The 18041-nt window shown below is 38.0% G+C and overlaps 2 protein-coding genes and 1 long non-coding RNA gene across 7 annotated transcripts in view; 2 read left to right on the forward strand and 1 right to left on the reverse strand.

The window, feature by feature from the left end:
• The first annotated feature begins 249 nt into the window (after window positions 1–249).
• LOC115593610 (histone H4) overlaps window positions 250–18041 on the forward strand; it is a 68000-nt gene continuing 50208 nt past the window's right edge. The window contains exons 1-2 of one of the 2 annotated variants that reach the window (XM_030437198.1): window positions 250–2817; window positions 4227–4445. In XM_030437198.1, the coding sequence (XP_030293058.1) occupies window positions 941–1252 (312 nt within the window). In that variant the 5' untranslated portion in view covers window positions 250–940 and the 3' untranslated portion in view covers window positions 1253–2817; window positions 4227–4445. Of the gene's footprint in view, window positions 2818–4226; window positions 4484–18041 lie in introns of those variants that run through there. The other variant, XM_030437197.1, reaches the window with a different exon arrangement.
• On the reverse strand, window positions 3762–5414 carry LOC115593612 (uncharacterized). The gene is made up of 3 exons (XR_003986336.1): window positions 5311–5414; window positions 4838–4925; window positions 3762–4457 (listed from the first exon to the last, which is right to left on the reverse strand). It is a non-coding gene; the product is annotated as an uncharacterized LOC115593612 (long non-coding RNA).
• ponzr2 (plac8 onzin related protein 2) lies at window positions 4306–15803 on the forward strand. Of its 4 annotated transcripts, none has more exons than XM_030437185.1 (5): window positions 4309–4445; window positions 10936–11048; window positions 13549–13659; window positions 14957–15114; window positions 15369–15803. In XM_030437185.1, exons 3-5 carry the CDS (start codon window positions 13557–13559, stop codon window positions 15489–15491), a joined length of 384 nt encoding a protein of 127 aa, XP_030293045.1. In that variant the 5' UTR covers window positions 4309–4445; window positions 10936–11048; window positions 13549–13556; the 3' UTR covers window positions 15492–15803. The 4 variants fall into 4 exon arrangements, with proteins under 4 accessions (XP_030293046.1, XP_030293045.1, XP_030293044.1 ...); XM_030437184.1 differs by having other exon boundaries at window positions 10954–11048; XM_030437186.1 differs by lacking the exon at window positions 10936–11048 and having other exon boundaries at window positions 4306–4445.

Here is an 18041-nt window from a genome sequence, read left to right on the forward strand (position 1 = left end):
AATTGCGATGAAATAAAGAAAAGTCCAGAAACAGGAATATTTTTGGGAAAAGAAACTGGAAAAACCTGAAACTACTTCAGTAATACATTAAAATAATTAAATGGGAAAATAAATAAATAGTTGAATTAAGACAAAGATAGAAAAAAAATAATCTTGTAAAAATAACTACTTGGATCAAATTATATCATTGAACGAATTCCTTGTTTTGTTGCATTTAATGACATGAATGTATTGACTGTGCCTTATATGATAAATGATTTTGGCAAGTTCAGTCCTCATAAATGATCCACAGCCCCCCTCTGATGATAGAATGAGCCTTTTTGTACATCTTGCTGTACAGTATAACAAGGAACTCATTCAATTTAACTTAAAGAAAATTTAAACCCTGAATTCAAATAAATCTTATGGATTTAGTCTATAAAACACTTTTGAGCGTCACAAAAAGGACAAACAAACTGACAACTATTGTCAACTTTTTGGACTTTCTCATTATAATTGTTGCGTTTTTGTATGTTATTGGGCGTTAAACAATGTGAGATCAATGTGAAGAAAAAGAATACTGATTGAATCTGTGATAAAGTGCAGTCGATTGATGTTTGATTCATGTAGAATACCACAGGTATAATGATAAGGGTTAGGGTTAGGTTTACAAGAGGAACACATACTTAATAATGAAGTTAAAAATAGTGCTTAATGTTATTTGTATTGTTAGGCTCATTCAAATCACGAGTTCAACATTTAAAACGTGTTGCAACTTAATTAACTTGTGGAAATGTTCAGATTGATGAAGACAGTTAGGAAAAAACGGTAGGAAGGACCGTTGAGTCTGGCCCCGCCCACCAGACCTAACCTCCTTCTTCCTTTACGTCCGCAGAAAGGCTGTAAATACAGAGTGCCTTCAGCCCAGCAGTACATTCGACTTTGTTGAATACTAGCAAACATGAGCGGAAGAGGAAAGGGAGGCAAAGGACTCGGTAAAGGAGGCGCCAAGCGTCACCGTAAAGTTCTCCGTGATAACATCCAGGGAATCACAAAACCCGCTATCCGCCGTCTGGCTCGCCGCGGTGGAGTGAAGCGTATCTCTGGTCTGATCTACGAGGAGACCCGCGGTGTGCTCAAGGTGTTCCTGGAGAACGTCATCCGTGACGCCGTGACCTACACCGAGCACGCCAAGAGAAAGACCGTGACCGCCATGGACGTGGTGTACGCTCTGAAGAGGCAGGGCCGCACTCTGTACGGCTTCGGAGGTTAAACCTCATCCCGACCAGTGAATCTGAAACCAACGGCTCTTTTAAGAGCCACCCACTCACTCTGAAGAGACTGTTCCCGTTGTCAGCTTTACTAATGAGTCTATATATTGTAGCTTCACTTCCGTCCTTATCCCAAACGACTAAGTTTGTGTGCCATGTTTCTTTATTTGCTGTTTTTGTTAGTGACTTGACTCAAGTGTTCCTGCAAATCAGTCAAAACGCGTTCAATGGCTCCCATGCAGTCAGAGTCTTAAGGGAAATGTTTTACATGATGCTGTCCATGATTTTGTAGAATTCTATTTGAAATTATATATAATCAGACAAGAGAAAGAAGGCAAGTGTTCTGTTAATTGTATTGTAGATTTGTATCTGTTTTATAAATGTTAAATCGAACGACGTTTTCTAACCTAGAAACGTGGCACAGACTTCAACCACTTCCTCCACATGTCACCCGCAGCGGCGTCGACACCATCCACTGCTTTACGGCAGTCGTACGGCAACCCAGAGGGGACATACTACCTCTAACGCGGCACAGTCTGTTACAATTTCAATTGCCACGTTAGTCATTAGTCTTTTAGGAAGGACTGACTTTTTACCAGTCACGTAGACTTTAGTAAATGAGGTGTTATAATAGACGTGTCCTCTTGGGTTTTTGATTATAGATATATATTCATAGATACAGCTACTAATAATCACAATACTTGAAACAAAAAAGGAACAATAGTTTAAATATTTACTGTCATTGTTTCAAAAACAACGAAACATGGATAGCAGCTCTTAGTATGACAAATGTAAACAGGTATACAAAAAAAATACTAAAAAGCTACTTCATTACATTTAAAGTCATACCTGGTAGTCATCACGACCTATTATCTGGAGTTAAAAATGCAATGCAATCATTAGAACAAAGACGCACTAGTTAAATCATAAACAATGAGGCATTTTTTTCCTACACAACATGCAGGAACCTTTACATTGTCAAAAAAAATCTAATATATCCAACATAATTATTGGCAGCAGATAACCTGCCAGATGTGGACTTGGTTGATTATTTAATCACATTGACAGTTTTCAGTGAATAACACATTTTCATTCTTGGAATTCTCTGTACTGGAGATGCCATCACTTCTCTCACTTCTAGTTGGGTTTTATCCAAAAGTACATTCAGCTGTGTGGACACAAACAGAAACTTGCAAGAAAACTGCATTTATCAACTTTAAATGCTGAACTGCTTCAATAGCTTGGTTTAAAAGTTGCATGCATCAAAATGCGTTCATAACAAAACCAGAGAAGTCAAGATCCAGCTAACAAGATGTGTTTTTCAAAACGTATTTTGACACTTTTTTGCACTTTTTTGCATACTTAACTCGGTGTAAAGTACAACTTTATCCATTCGTCTGTACTGTAATGATCATCAGTGTGGATGTAATACTCTCTTTGACCACAATATGGACAGCTATGGCAGTCTGGCGCTGTTCGAATTGCTGTTACTTGAATCTACTGAAATGCTAAAAGCGGAGAAGCAGCGATTTCAGTTAGCTTAGTTTAAAACGTTGTTTTTCGCAGGGTAAGCTTTTCTTTATTTTTATGTTTGTTTTGAATAAGAGTCACATACATTTTACTTGTTTAAGGTGATATCAGTATAAAATTATAAGATAATTTAAGCTCATTTTCGAGACATATTTAGCTGTTTATCCTCTGGAGGTCAGTGAGCAGGTAAGACTGTCAAGTTAACTTTAGCTTTAACTGTTTATTAACGTTTTGACTATTGATTGATAATTGATGTTTTGGTAGAAACAAATACTTAAGATGTACTTACTGAAATGTATACGTTGTTGCTAACTTATAGTAGTCAGCTGGAAAATTATATTCCCCACGAAAGTACTGTTGTGTGCTGTCGTGTAAACTAACGTTAGCTAGCTAATTTAGCTAATAACTCAGCAATTTCATATTAGATTAGAAAGGAATATAGAGATTGAGTATATGTTGGAGTTTTAATAATATCCAAAGTTTTAAGGCCTTTTGCCACTGAGGCTTAATTTAAGTTCAAACCACAAGATGGCGCTGGTTTACAGTTACTCGTTTAATGTAAATGTTCATTATGTTTTAGTTACCCTGTGGTCATGTACATGTTAACACCAAACCAGTTGACCAATTTATCTCAGTTGAATTGTAAGGAATTGCATTTGTTAGTGAGATTCAGGAAAATGAATGAAATCAAACACACACACACAAAAAAAACCTCAAAGAAAGCTTTCTCCATTACTTTCTGCAGTTACTTGTTCTTTGCCTACTTGAAAAAGACGGTTCACAAACAGCTGCTGCTAACTGATGCCAACAAATTCATGGCAAATATCGAACAGATAGAAGTGTGTAGCGTGATTGAAATGGCTCAATGACAAACTAAATTGACTGTGTGGACAGACATAAAAAAAAAGAACAAACATTATGTCCAGTCTTGATTTCACACCCATCATGTATATTTTTAACTATAACAGAACACCAACCAAATGTCTACATATTTGCAGTTTAATAAACAAACTCAGCATCATCACATATATCTCAAAAAGTAACGTAACATTTTCTGATTCCATCCACTTAAATGTGAACATTTCCTGGTTAATTTCCACCTCTGTGACAGTAAACTGAATAATTTTGGGATCGGACAAAACTAGACTTTTGAGGATGTCATTTTAGGCTTTTGGAAACACAGACCAAACAACAATTTGATTAATCAAGAAAATTAGCGACTCGTATCATAACCGAGGCGAAGTACAAAACTAGCCTAAACCTCAGAAATGACTGGTAGTATCGGGGCCTTGAACCTCCTGGACTTCCTGTATGTGGTGCGACAGCTGGATACCCAAACACGAACACTTCCTGTGTGAATGTAGAGACCCGCATGTCTTTCTCTTTGTCTGTTAGCTAAGAATCCACCGTCACTTGTCTGTTTCACTTCATCTGCCTTCTTTTCAGAGCGTGTTTCTCTGTCTTTGGTGACGTCAGAAACTCCACTGCTGCTGGGGTTCTTCAGGCAAATCGCAGCAGGTATTGAACCCATCTTCTTCCCCTCCTGGATCCATCCTCCTCGGAGAAGCCTGGCTGCAGTGAGGAAAGAGTCTGTTTGGCTCTGCAGCTTCTCCAGAGGGTCTGATGTGGCTGACATCCTACTTCTGCTTCTGCACTGGGTTTGAGGTACTAAAACACCTGCAAATCATATTTTTAAAGCATTAGATTAGATGACATGATGACTGTGCGCTTCAAAAATGCAGACTACCAATCTGCAATTGATGCGACAGTCCTAATTTGTTTGCTAACAAACAAGTCTGGCGATCAAGTTTAACATTGATATTTTGCATATACTACCAAAACTGTACTGATTCAAAGCTGGTTGCAAAAATGCCTCTTTTAACTGGTTGAGGCGGTCCCTGTGTTTTCATCAAGTTTCCTCTGGGGGGAGGCAGAGATCCTATTAAAGACCGATATAAGTTGGACCAATGCAAACGGCGTAAATCTCAAAGAAATCATTCTGAAAAAAGATTATCTTTTCATATGTGTGTAGTCCTGTTTCAGTGTGCTAAACTAACCAGTGGTTGCTGAAGCTGTTGTTTCAGTAGTGCGGTCAAAGTGTGATTAGTCCTTCTCTGGGTTTGGAGTCAGAGTTCTCTGGAGCTGCTGGAAGATCCAAAAACACATTTTGTGTCATTAGAAAATCTTTACAAATGAACAGAGCTGTAATTAACTGCATGCAGTTGAGTGCTTTTTCATTCTTTTGAGTATTCTTTGCCTAATGATGAACCCCCTCTCCCCCCCAAAAAAACGACTTACTAAAAAGTAATTCAAATGATATACTTGGTTTACAGTTTTGTAAATATTTCATTCAAATTCTAGTTTAGATCCCAGAGTTCCTGCAGTATCAGAGGGGTTTGTTCATATCTATCTTATCTAGACACACATGCATACATATGTTAACATTTATCAAAGTAATTTATCAATCATATCGTACATATACGTAAATATACACAATAAATTGTCATGTAGGTGTAGATGAAGGCAATACCAGATTTCAGTGCGAGATCCTCGTTTCTCTCTTCTCTCCCCTTCCTCCTCTCAGGACTGACTGCTGCACCACTGCTCTCTCTGTCTGACCCTCCCTCGCTTTTCTCTCTTTGTTCTCTCTCTCCCTCTCACTAACTCTCACCCCCCCCTCTCTTTTGCTCTCTCTCTCCCTCTCCCTCTCTCTCTCTCTCTCTTTCTGTAGCACACTGACAGCTGCTAACTTTTCTCCGTCGATCTGTAACCTTAATAGTTTGGTTTTCCGTGGTTCTTTATACTTTGAATCAAATGTGAACCAGAAACAAGAGCCTTTGCTTTGTGTATTTACCTTTTCTTCTTTGTCTTAAAATAATACTTGGGTAATATTGCATTAAGTGGTCGACATAATGTTGATATACATTTGTTTCAAACAGTTTTCATTCAGCAGTAGCTAGCACATAGATGTTGTGATCAATACAGTCCTGTGATGCAGAGAGGAAGTGTTGCTACAGTATACTTAAGTGTGAACGGCTGTCTGGTAATAACATACCTAAACTTTCGTGTAGTATGCAGTGTGCAGCATATACTGATTGAGTATGCAGTAGGCAGTATGTTAGTATGCAATACTATTTTGCATCCTGGGTTTAACGCCGCCCAAGGTGATGCGATTTTTGAAAGAAATTCATACAAGCCAGAGTGTTTTTTTTTTTTCTCTATACCTGAATGATAGCTGATGCAGTAAAGCTTAACTTAAGACAAACATAATGAAAACATGATTCAGCCCTGCCTCATGCTTCAAGTCAGTTTTTGTCAACATTTAGTCAAGACAGAGCATGGTTGGCATGAGCAAATACTCTTGAAAAATAAATGAAATGCATTGTCAGTGAAGGTTTTGTAGATTCGCTCAATATGAGCGGTTTTAAGTTAAGGTGCTTAAAAATGTTTCCTCTGCATTTAGAGTGTAATTTAAGCAGCGTTTTTTTCCAGCGGGACCTGGTTGCTGTTGGCGCCAGATAAATCATGTCATTAAAATGTATCTCATAAGCTTCCTGTTTTATCTGCACTCATTTTGCTTGTTGCTGAACTCAACCACCTCCGGGAAACACTTCATGGGATTTCGTACTGAAGGTCTGGATGTTGTGCAGGGCTCCTGCTTTGCTTGATGTTTGCTCTGCACAGACATGTGCTCCGTGGTCTTTAGTTGCTGAGTTCAGCAGGTTTATCTGATGTGGATAAAGCAGGACCATGTGTCTGTTGACACATATTCAACAATAATCAACAGCCAGCCTTTACAGCACAATGGCAGGGCTCAGGATTATTGAGTTTTAGGATACAAGTCATGAGTATGGAGTTATGATCCCCAACTGATTTCAGCTATTCCAACTATTTAAGGATAAAACCTGTTGTTCACATGTTGGTTAGCTGCTCCCCCTCCGTTCACAGAACTCTCTTGAACAAAGTCCCGACAAAGAGACGGAGTTGGATCGTAGCCCAGCAGGGTCACGTTTGCTCGGTATGTGCTGGCTCATGGTAGTCTTCAAACTGGGTCAAAGGGAATGGGAAAGCTGCTGGAACACAGACAGCATCACTAAAAGCCATATAATCCTGATTATACTGTACACCAGCCACAATCCAGTCTACAGTAAATACACTATTTCTGCTGAAGTAATGTTTTATAAAAAAAAAAAAATAGTCACAGTTGTTTAATGAAAATACTGAGCTTTATTTTGTATGTTATATATGTGTGAACCATCGGCCCTGGTCCCACCTGGTATTATCATCCGTTCAGAGTGATCTGATCACAAGTGGACAGCCTTAAGTAAAGGTGGGAACACATCTAAGACACATTGAGGGACATATTTGAGATCCTTTCATCGAACCACATTCAGAGGTGTTCTGCGCCACATGTAGCCACATTCTAGCATTGGGAACAGCAATGCATCCTGGGCCACACTTCAGGACCACCTACTCAACTGACGTCTTCTATGTAAGTGGAAGTACGTAGTAATTAAAAAAGTCAGGGTAATGACAACGATGGTGCCGATATGTACCTCATTTGTTAAAGCTCCTGTTTGTAAGATGGTAAAACTGATGCTTTGGGTTTCCCAACTCGTTGGATACTGACGCTTTAGGATTGTAGGTCGGGTCGGCCACCACCTGAAAGCGTCAGTATCTGACGAGTTGGGAAACCCAAAGCGTCAGTTTTACCATCTTACAAACAGGAGCTTTAAATAACTTAATCGTACTAAAATGCATTGAACAATCTGATGCCCGTCCCTGTATAAATGTGGTTGTTCTCAAGCTACCCTTTAAGTTAGCAGCTGAGGCTGCCTGCACAAAATGTGCTCAATTCTTAGTAGGATCAGTATATCAAATATAACTATGTATAACTCCTATGGGAAAGTGGTCTGAGACCACTGCATATATAATATATGATGTGCATTTCGGTTTTTCTACTTTTGTCAACCTGAGTAGTAGGTAAAAAACTGTGGCATTGTCTTTTTTTAACCTAAATGAAGGTGGATCTCCTGTCTTATTAGTGATTGTTTGTGCGTGTAGATATCATGACTGGACCAAATGCTGCTGCTGCATTATCAACCCAATCATCATTACCATCATATTCTTCATCAGTTTGACTGTGTGTTATTGGTAGTGGGCAGAAAAGACACACAAAGGCCAAGCTAAAGACTACCTTGGATTTTACAGGGTCTGAATGATGGTTGGTGAGGTAACTAACCACCAACAAATTCATCCTATTCATATACTTCTTCCCTTTATGTTGCTCTGTTCGACTGAGTTCTATCCATGGAGAGGTTCCTGCGCATTATTCCTTCACTCGCAGTACAGCCATAGCCTTTACTGTGAGTTGTGTGTGCAGTTGATGTTGTGCCACATTAAAAGGTCAAAGGATAAAGGATGGGAGAGGTTTATTTACTCATGATCCCGGCCCACATTTTTTAAACAAATACAAACGGAAACCTTTCAATCTTCAAAACGCTGGTTGCATCACTTTTACTTATCCAGTTATTCAAATAGTTTGTGAGCCAGGACGGTGATTTCTCAGTTGCGTGACCTTGATATCCCATTATTGCTTAATTCACCCAAAAGAGGGTCACAGAGAAGCTCAGAGATTAAGAGACGGTTCCTACTAGATAGAATACAGTATCACTTGTTTGCTCATGTGTTCCTGACCAGGCCAACGTATTGTGATGATTTATGCCGGCTTTAATCTCTCAGCGAGGTCAGGGTGGGTGGTTCGACCAGTCAGGCGTGTTTGATTTTGATTTTGCAAATTGCAGTGTGTCTCTTTCTTTTAACCATGTCGGCAGTCTTTCACTACACTTAACCAAGTCATTTTACATTGTAGTTGTCTAAACTTAAAGCGGAAATAGACAACTGTTCAAATCCCCCCCTCCTTGTGTTTCCCTCTGATGGAGGTTCCTGAGGTGATTACAGACCCGATGGGATTCATAAACACTTTTTTTCCAGAACATTGTGCAGAAAAGCTGTTTGGGGCAAGTTATAATTATTTAAATCCCTAAATCATTTTAGACAATAACATTTATTGTTAAACTATAAGAATGCTGCAACATGCTTGTATCAGACATCACAAGTGTTTCGTGTCATTGTAAAACATGTGTGTTAATGTATATATTGTAGGTCAGGGTCAGGGTTTCAGCACCGGCCCCAGTCGGGCTGTAGCCTACTTGTAACTTGACAGAGTGTTTGTGACCACTTGTCAAAGATAGAAAAGAGAAACATTTCCTCGTTTCTCTGCTCCTTCTTCACAAAAATGATCCTGTAAAAAAAAATCCATGCTGGTGTCTCTGAATGAAAGAGCAAGATATGTATTTTTAAAGCTGCCATTTTAATGCTCTACAATCATATAGAAAGAGAGGACAGAATGGTCTCTGTGCAAGAAGCAGTAAAAAAAGTTTGACCCACTTTTACACAATGCATGTACTCGTGAGCATCTGGATATCATATGTAAATGCAAACATGTGGTCAGAAAACGATCAGAGCCGCCAGGAAACACATCTGGAACTGTTCTTGCTCGCTTCATAACTGGATGTCAGCCAGCTGTAAATGTAGTCCATACATTTAGGTCAGCAGCATTGCGCAAGTGTACATTTCACATAAGCCACCTCAGAGTTCAGTTCACACAGATAAGTAAGAACTAGTTCACGTTCATAGTTCACAATTTCAGTTCACATTCCCAAAATATTAACTAGTGACCATGTTCTTCTATAGCAAGCAACAAAGTAATACAAAGCATTACTAATAGGATTTGGTCTGTTTGTATATCATGAATCCATAATGATAAAACATAAAAGGTCTGAATGTCTTCTGTGATTATTTATTATTTATATTTCCCATATGGAAAACAGTTATTGTTGTTAGTACGATTGTCAGCTGTCCACTGGCGATCCCATTACGCCGTAGGTTGAGTCTGTCAACCAGTCAGACGCTGTATCGTGACTTGTTGACCAGAGGCAGAGTAGTGTGATCCACACATGTAACGCTTTGTATTACACATGACCCTCTAACATGTACAACTGGGTTCTTTAAAATTCCATTAACTCTCATGGGAGCACGACACTGGCAGTAAAATGCCTTGCTCCCGTGCACCGTGCTTATAACTGGCAGCTCCACCAAACGAGATACCTGGCATATTAAGATCCAATCAAACTGTGCTCACAACGCTCACAGCTGCAAAACCAGAGAAAGCCTAGTTTCCAGGATGAAATGTTAGCAGTTACTTTTCTGCAAACAACAGCAAAGTGAACTGCTAACGTGCAAGAGTATATCGGCATTTGTGGCACAATGCATCACATTGCATGTTTTTGACCTGACTTTCACATCAGAAGGTTGTGGAGTTAGAGACAGGGAGTTCGAGTCTGCATTTCTGTATTTGTAAGTGTGAAACCACTGGGTCATTTTGATGACGGACCACGACATATGCCTTAACCTAACCAGACCATAAGCACAGACATGATTGAATTGACTTTGCATTACATTTATTCTGACGGTTTGGTTGCGAGAGACCACTGTTCGAGATAGTTTTTTTTCAACATTTGTAATCGTGAAACCCCTGGATATTTTAAACAATACACCATAACACAACAAAATCAGGTAAGTCAAAACATTAAATACAACATTTAACAGAAAGAAATGTGATGTTATTATGTATAGTCAGCTGACTAGTGTGCTGTTACAGATAGGTGCCTCACACTGATTAAGTGTATGGTTATGTTAGCTTGCTTACTTGATTGCACAAGGAATTGTGGATAGGCTGTCATCAGTATTGTCCAGCTTTGCAAATGATATTTGGATTTATTATAATGTGTATGTATGTTATGTGTGTGTCAGGTTTTAGAAAATTGATCACAGTGTTAAACAAACCAATGAAATTGTCAGCAGAGAGACCTAGATGCATGTTGAATAGCACTTATCAAAATAAAGCAACAGGAAGTTCACCTCTTTAACTTATGTGTGTTTCAGGGAAACAATGTCACGTTATTTTCACTCATTATGACATGGGTTTCGCCGGTGATCATGTGATGGCCCAACCTCTTTTCCTTGATCCTCTGAGGTTGCAATAAATAATAGCAGGGCTGGATGGACTGGTTTGTCTGGTTTTGCCTTTCAGGTGTTCTGTTGTCTGTAGGTATTTCTGAACATGCTGAGAAATGACACGTCAGTGCAGACAGAAGCTGTGACAGGACGTCCAACTCAAAGCTCCCTCACTGTACAGAAACACAGGTGAGACATTAACTGTTCTTTAGGAAGAGACTTCAGTTTTAATATGTAGATACTACATATGAATTTGCTTTTATTATCCTTAACAAGTCTATATTCAGTATTTGTATCATCATGTCTCTTTCGTTCAATGATTATATATATATATATATATATATATATATATATATATTATTGTAAGGCACGTTGTTAATGCCTTAACACTAAGTGCCATCAACAGAATTGGTACTTTTCTCAAGGGGACTTCGTTCATCATTATAAATACATCATGTTCTTCATCGGCTGAAACCATATTTTAAAGTAAAACAGTATGTATATTGCAAGTTAACGACTTGATGGCTAAAATGACCTAAAATTGGTGTTTCACAAGCGTTCTGATATGTTGAGATTGAGATTTTTTAAAATGAGCAAACGGAAAATGTTAATTTAAGAAGGGTAGGCAAAATAAGCTGATGCTTCAGCCTACACCTTTTCGGTCAAAGTGTATTGTATTGCTTGTTGTGTTTTTGTTTTGATTTGTTTTTGTTTTTGATTTATTTTGTTTTTGTTTTGTTATGTTTTGTTTTGTTTTGTATTTATACTTCTATATTTGTCTATTGTATTTGTTTTTTTTCTTACAAGACCGAAATAAACACACTAAACTAAAAAAAAATTTGTGAAATGTGGGTGTGAAGAGTTCAAATAGGCAGCGAGGGAACACGTCACACTGATTCCACGGTGAGAACGTCCTGAGCAGACTAAGCTGTCAATCATTAATCACTCAAACTAGGCCGTCATTTTGGATGGATGTATATTATTCACTTGCACTTTTACTTCTTTGTTCGATAGATGGAATGTACTTAACATTTTTGAGATTTTTGGTGCTACTTTTTTTACTGTCATTCCGCTACATTTTGGAGGCGAATATTGTACTTTTTACTCCACTACTTTTATTTAATAACATAAGTGACTAGTGACTTTGCATTTTTCATGCCGCGTCAGTGCCAAAGTAACCCATTTTCACATAATTACTTTTTGGATAAACAAAAACACTGATTACAGTAACCAGAAAAATGCTGGAAATCATATCTGATCATGGGCCAGACGGATAATCAGTTGACTGTAAACACATACATGTAAACATAAGTATATTTTACAGCGGACCAAAAGACAAAACAAAAAAAACAATATTCCAGCATACACCAGGATACATTTTACACCATTTTAGCAATTTTATACATTAAAAAGAGCAAACTACGCATTTCACATGTTGCTACATATCTTTTGTTATGTGCTTGATTTCCAAAACACCTCTTGGCAGTTAAGCACAGAATAAATCTCTGTTCTCAAACAACTTTATTCACAGCTGTAGTCGACAATTCCAGAGAAATATATTTGATTACTGAGTCTCATTCCCAGATCATCGCAGCCCGTTTGCTGTCCAAATGCAATGCAAATATTTGTCAACCTGGGAGTGAGACTCAATAATCAACTATATTTCTCTGGAATTGTCTATTTCATTTTTAAATAACTGTATAACTTTGTTAGAATTATTTTTTTCAATTTTTTTTACGGAAACACATGTTGGGAATGTAATACTGAGTAAATCTGATGAAGCTACATACGTAAACTGTAGTTTGCTCTTGGACATTTCCAGTGTGGTTGTTGATAAAATGGTGTCACTTCTCTTCATCGTACTTTTCAATAAGATATTTTCACTTTTACTTGTACTTTTTACAACACAGCTTTTTCAGAGGGCCTCTGGAAATTGAGGAAAAGTGTTGGATTGACATTCACATTCTGTGTTTCAGCGTTCAGGTCTTTCAAATTTAAAGACACTGAAATTTCCCTCCAGGATGAAACGTGTGTATGTGTTATCTGATTTGAAGGTAGAAAGATGACATTTGTCATTGCTTCCCAAAACCAAGAGTCAAACTTGTTTCTAATCTGATCGTTCAGGTTTGGCTTTTGAACATTCACTGTCACTCGTGCCTGCTGTGAACTTCATGGCTTTGTCACTCTCTAATTATTTGTGCTTCATACAAAGCACTTTACAATTTGACGTATGTGCTCACTGATGAAAGCGAGATGCTGTTCCAGGGAGCTATGTGATCATCAGGCGCAGCACTGGCTCAAGGACACGAGCTGGGAATCGAACCCTTTGGTGAACCTGCTCTACTTCCTAACCACAGCTGCCCCCACATATACTAAATGCATGAAAGGTGCAACAGTAAACTGGAATATCTCAAACAACACATCAAATGATAGTAATGTGTGCTCTGTGATGCATCTTCAGTGTTTTATAAAGAACAAATATTCATCAAACCCTGTTCCAATACCACAAAATCTCACTATGGTGTTCTCACTGAAACCACAAAGTCCAGGGAATATTTTGTATGTACCCGCAGAGATGTCACCAACTCCCAAGACGTCGTTTGTCGCCCTTTGTGTATGATTTTATCTCACACACGTGACCTTATTAAATATGGTTAACATGACTTCTGCTTCCTGGTTCCTCCTTCAGACGCCATCATGTCCACGTTTGTGGTCCAGCAGCCTCGGCCTGTGATGGTGGCCCAAAACTCTGATGAGTGGGGATCAGGGATATGTGACTGCTGTGAGGACGTTCCTCAGTGTAAGCATTTGATTCATTTTAAAGGAAAACTGTGATGTTTCTTTTTTACCTGGAACATATGTTTTAGTGTGTTAACTATTCATGCCCATCTATAGTTTCTGTATCAGTCTAGCTACAACGTAATTATTTGGGGCAATTATGACTGTCACATTCCCTCGCTTGTTTTTTCCACGTACAGTCGAAGGTTGTTATTCCAGTTGGACAAGATTGCAAAAACAATTTGTTTCCAGATGGACTTTCTTGTAAAACCTCTAACCTCTCTTAACAAAGTTGATTTGAGTCTCATTCCACAATCCGCCCTCCCAACGGTCAGTATTTGATGATTTGGGAGATTCAACTATCTTACAAACAGGGGGTTTAAATAAGAAGATCCTTTTTATAACCAGAAACTCACGAGAGGTGAGTTGTTGCCGGAAGACAACGCTTGAAACATGAAAGGAGTTTGGAGTTAACCCAAAGGTCTCAAGGTCTAAAGATAGCAGAATCTCCCTTTAACTGCTAATAAATGCATCTTACAATATCACAAGAAACGCTTTGCAAAGGTTTAACAATGACATAACGGGCAAGTTAGTTAATCTCAGTAAATGTGAAGTGATATTTTAGACTATTTTAATCTTATCAACTTCTTAAGCAGTCTATAAACTGTTAGCAAGTTTAGCAAGTGCTTATAAATGTTAAAAACATAAAAACATGTTTATGATGCTATAATGAACACTTACATTCTTATTAATGTTTACAACAATCTAATAAGGACCTTTACATCCCTATTATCACTTGTTACAAGGACCTTTATAGAAAGTGCTACATAAACATTAACAAAAAGACACTGTATTCTCACTTTCAGAATAAGTCCTATTTTTTTTCTGTAGTTTCTCCTGAAGTATATCTAATAAATTAAAAACACACTATTTTGTTATTTCCAGATACATAAAAATACAGTTATCCTACCAAGTCGTTCCCTCGTTGATTTGATTCTTATCTTTAAAATCTTAACACCAAAGAGATGTCAAAGTATTGAGCAACATTTTTAATTTACGTATTTAAAACCATGTTAGATGAAAAAACCCTGGAAATTATGCCACTAAATCTGATGTCAGAGAGAGAGAGACAGGGAATCCCGACTCTTTACCCTTTCGTGAAACCATAATAGTTATTATGGGAAGACAATCAATAAACCTTCTCATATCTTCATGTGTTTGTTAGGAAGTCATGTGTGTATTTGCGTCAGAGCGTCTGTAGGTGTGTCTTGTATCATTGTCTGTGCTCTTTTTCTGTTGCTATGTCTTTCCTGGTTCAGGTTGTTTCGCTTTCTGGTGCTGTCCATGTTTCGCCTGTATAACCACCAGAGATTATGGTGAGTGCCTCTGTCTCCCCCTGCTGGAAATATTTGGCGGCCTGATCCCTCCCATCACAATGTCCATGAGGGTCTCCATGCGGCAGCGCTACGGCATCAGAGTAAGTAATCTGTAAACCTTCGACATATAGTTTCTAAAGACCAAGTTGAAATAAAGGTAGATAAAAAATAAAAGACATTTTGGCTCGTGGGTGTGTAGAAAGATTGATAACTGTTAATCCGGTTACATGTAATTGCAGTTTACACATAAGTGACACATAGAGGAGGCGAGGATATGTTTGACTAGTATGAAGGTGTGTCGGTGTAATCTAGACTGATAATCGTTCACCTGTTGATCACTGTATTGTGTCTTCAGGGCACCATGTGTCGGGACTGTGTGTATTCGACCTTCTGCACATCCTGTTCCTGGTGTCAGATGTCCAGAGAGATGAAGAAAAGAAACTACCAAGTCGTTCTCGTCGGGGCCAAGACCACATAACCTCTTCGTCACCGTTATCAAACACAACCTGCTACAGATGTTACCAACATGTTCATATCAAAGCATAGCGGTTAAAAGAAAATGCTTGTACCCATGTTACTGACTGAACATGAATTTGTGCCTGTAAATATAATCTATTGAGATTATTTCATCCCATGTACTTTCTCCTTTACAGGCAACTGTAGCATGAGCATGTATTAGCTAATTAATGATCTCATCTTGTAGTTTTCTCTTTCTTTGTTTAAAGTTCTGGTTCTGTAGTAGTAGTATCCATACACAGAGCCATACACAGAGTATGGTTATCAATGATTTTTTTTAAAAAAAGAAAAAAAATGTGACAGACAAAAAAACAAAACAAAACAAAAAAAAATTATTTATCTCTCTCTCTCTCTCTCTCTCCATATATATATATATATATATATATATATATATATACATATATATACATATATTTTTTTTTTTTTCTTTGTTCAAGTCTGTCACATTTAACATTTTGGCTTTCAATAATTATCAATCTTTTGTCAATAAAACTGCGCTAAATGAAAACATTGTGCTGCATATTTACATATTTATACAGTATACAGTTAAGAGAAGGCAACAGGACATGAATACGTTGATCAGTAAGCAAATATAGAGCAAAGTGCATCCTGCACAGAAAATAGCAGAATGCATCCTTTAAATAACCACGTAGTGCCTAAAACATCCAGTAGAGGGAGCCACACACGTCATTATGAGCCGACATGGTTGAGGCCATGTGGGGTCACAGTGCATCATCAACTACTCCTGTGTTTTGATTTAGTGATAACACAGTGTGTCCAGGAAAAACAACTGTGCAATATGTTATTAATCATAGGGAAAACTGAGAAGTTCGATTGGTACCTTTTTAATCAATTCATTTCAGTGAAGAAACATTCAGAAAAATGTGAAATATGTCCACAGGTAAGGATACAATCAACATTTACTGTTAAACATAAGTGATGGATGAATATTTTTTATGTTTTTACTTCCTCATTTTTGGCTAAACCTTTTTATCTTTTTTTGTGCCATGTTTCAGTTAATTTGTCCCCTGTTAAACACAAGAAGTAAGAAGTAAGGATAAGATGTCTCATGTCTAAATCAACTCTAAACCCAAAATAACAGGATACAACTTTAAACTTCATAAAAGATAAATGGAATGTTACAGTGCTGTTCAATCTGATTGACAGTGTTGTAAGGTGTTTTATAATTTTGTCCACCCTCTGTGTGGTGGCTCCTTTCTGTCAGAAAAAGACAAGAAACTGTTGATGAAATGTTATGCATGATGGAAAAAAAAAGTCAAATGATGACGCTTTGGGATTGTAGGACAGGTTGGCCGCCACCCTGAACTTTTATTACAAATTTCACCTTTAAATGCGCTGTATGTAATTTCTACTTAAGAGTTCTGTCAATCGAAACAATAACAAAAGAGCGGGTAGCGCGGGATTAGTGTAGTTGTCATCTTCATTGTTAAACAAGCGCCGCTGTTGAAGAAAATCTATCTGACATGAGTCAGGCTATAATGTTTTGATGTTTTTTTTTAAGTCATGCTTGTCCATGATAAGTAATGTTAACTTACATAATGATCACAGACTTTCTTTCTCTCTCTCTGACGCGTCATCTGGTGATTTACGTGTTGAAGTTGTAGCCACTGTAGCATTTGTTTGAAATATTTGGGATATGTAAGTACACAATAACAAAAAATGTATGTGTTACAAAGATCTCTTCCTTTTAGACACTTGAATGCATAAATGCTTTGACCTCAGTAGTTTGACAGTATTGATATGATACCAAACTGTTCCTTTTTTGTTTAACTGAGTATTTTGTCAGTCTTGGATGAAGGAAACGACTAATTTGTGTTGTTAGGAGTTGCACGTGTACTGAAATGTGCTGCTTTTTATAGTACTATGCAGAATAAAAGGCCAGAAAAACATTTCTGAAAACCTACTGAACACTAACTGCTCAGCACCAAAACTACAAAGTTAGTGACTCTTTGGTAAAAAATGTGGAGCATTTAGCAGCTTAGAAGCCAGATATTTGTGTCATGAGTTGGCAGAGATGAAACCAGAGCTACAGGGGAGAGACTATTGGACTTTTATCATCATGTTTTTGGTGTTTTTCTGCCCTCTAGTGGCTTTAAATTGATTCAACCAGCTTTAAATAACATCTGTACTGTGTGGTCAGCCTGATGTTTTTCAAGACCTGTTGAATTAAAAAGAGGATGGCGCAGAAGAGAGTTTCTGTTCAGTTTGGAGTCTCTATCATGTCATATTTTGTCAAATTACTCCCAATAAACGTTCCCATTTTTGTTCGGTTTTGGCGTTCCAGCTGAGGCGATCCCTCCCCTCTGCTGGCACACTTGGCCCTGGTGTTCACTGTAAATTGCTCAGTGGGTTGTTTTTAATGGGATTATAATGACAGTTATGGTTTGCAAGAATTGATGTTTGTGACTTTTACGAGGTGTGAGTGAAGGGGCGGGTCCAGGCGGCTCATAAAGGCTGCAGGAATGTTAATTGGTCGAGGCCACTGCTGCCC

The sequence above is a fragment of the Sparus aurata genome, chromosome 13, assembly GCF_900880675.1.
Source record: "Sparus aurata chromosome 13, fSpaAur1.1, whole genome shotgun sequence".
NCBI classification, from domain to species: domain Eukaryota; kingdom Metazoa; phylum Chordata; class Actinopteri; order Spariformes; family Sparidae; genus Sparus; species Sparus aurata.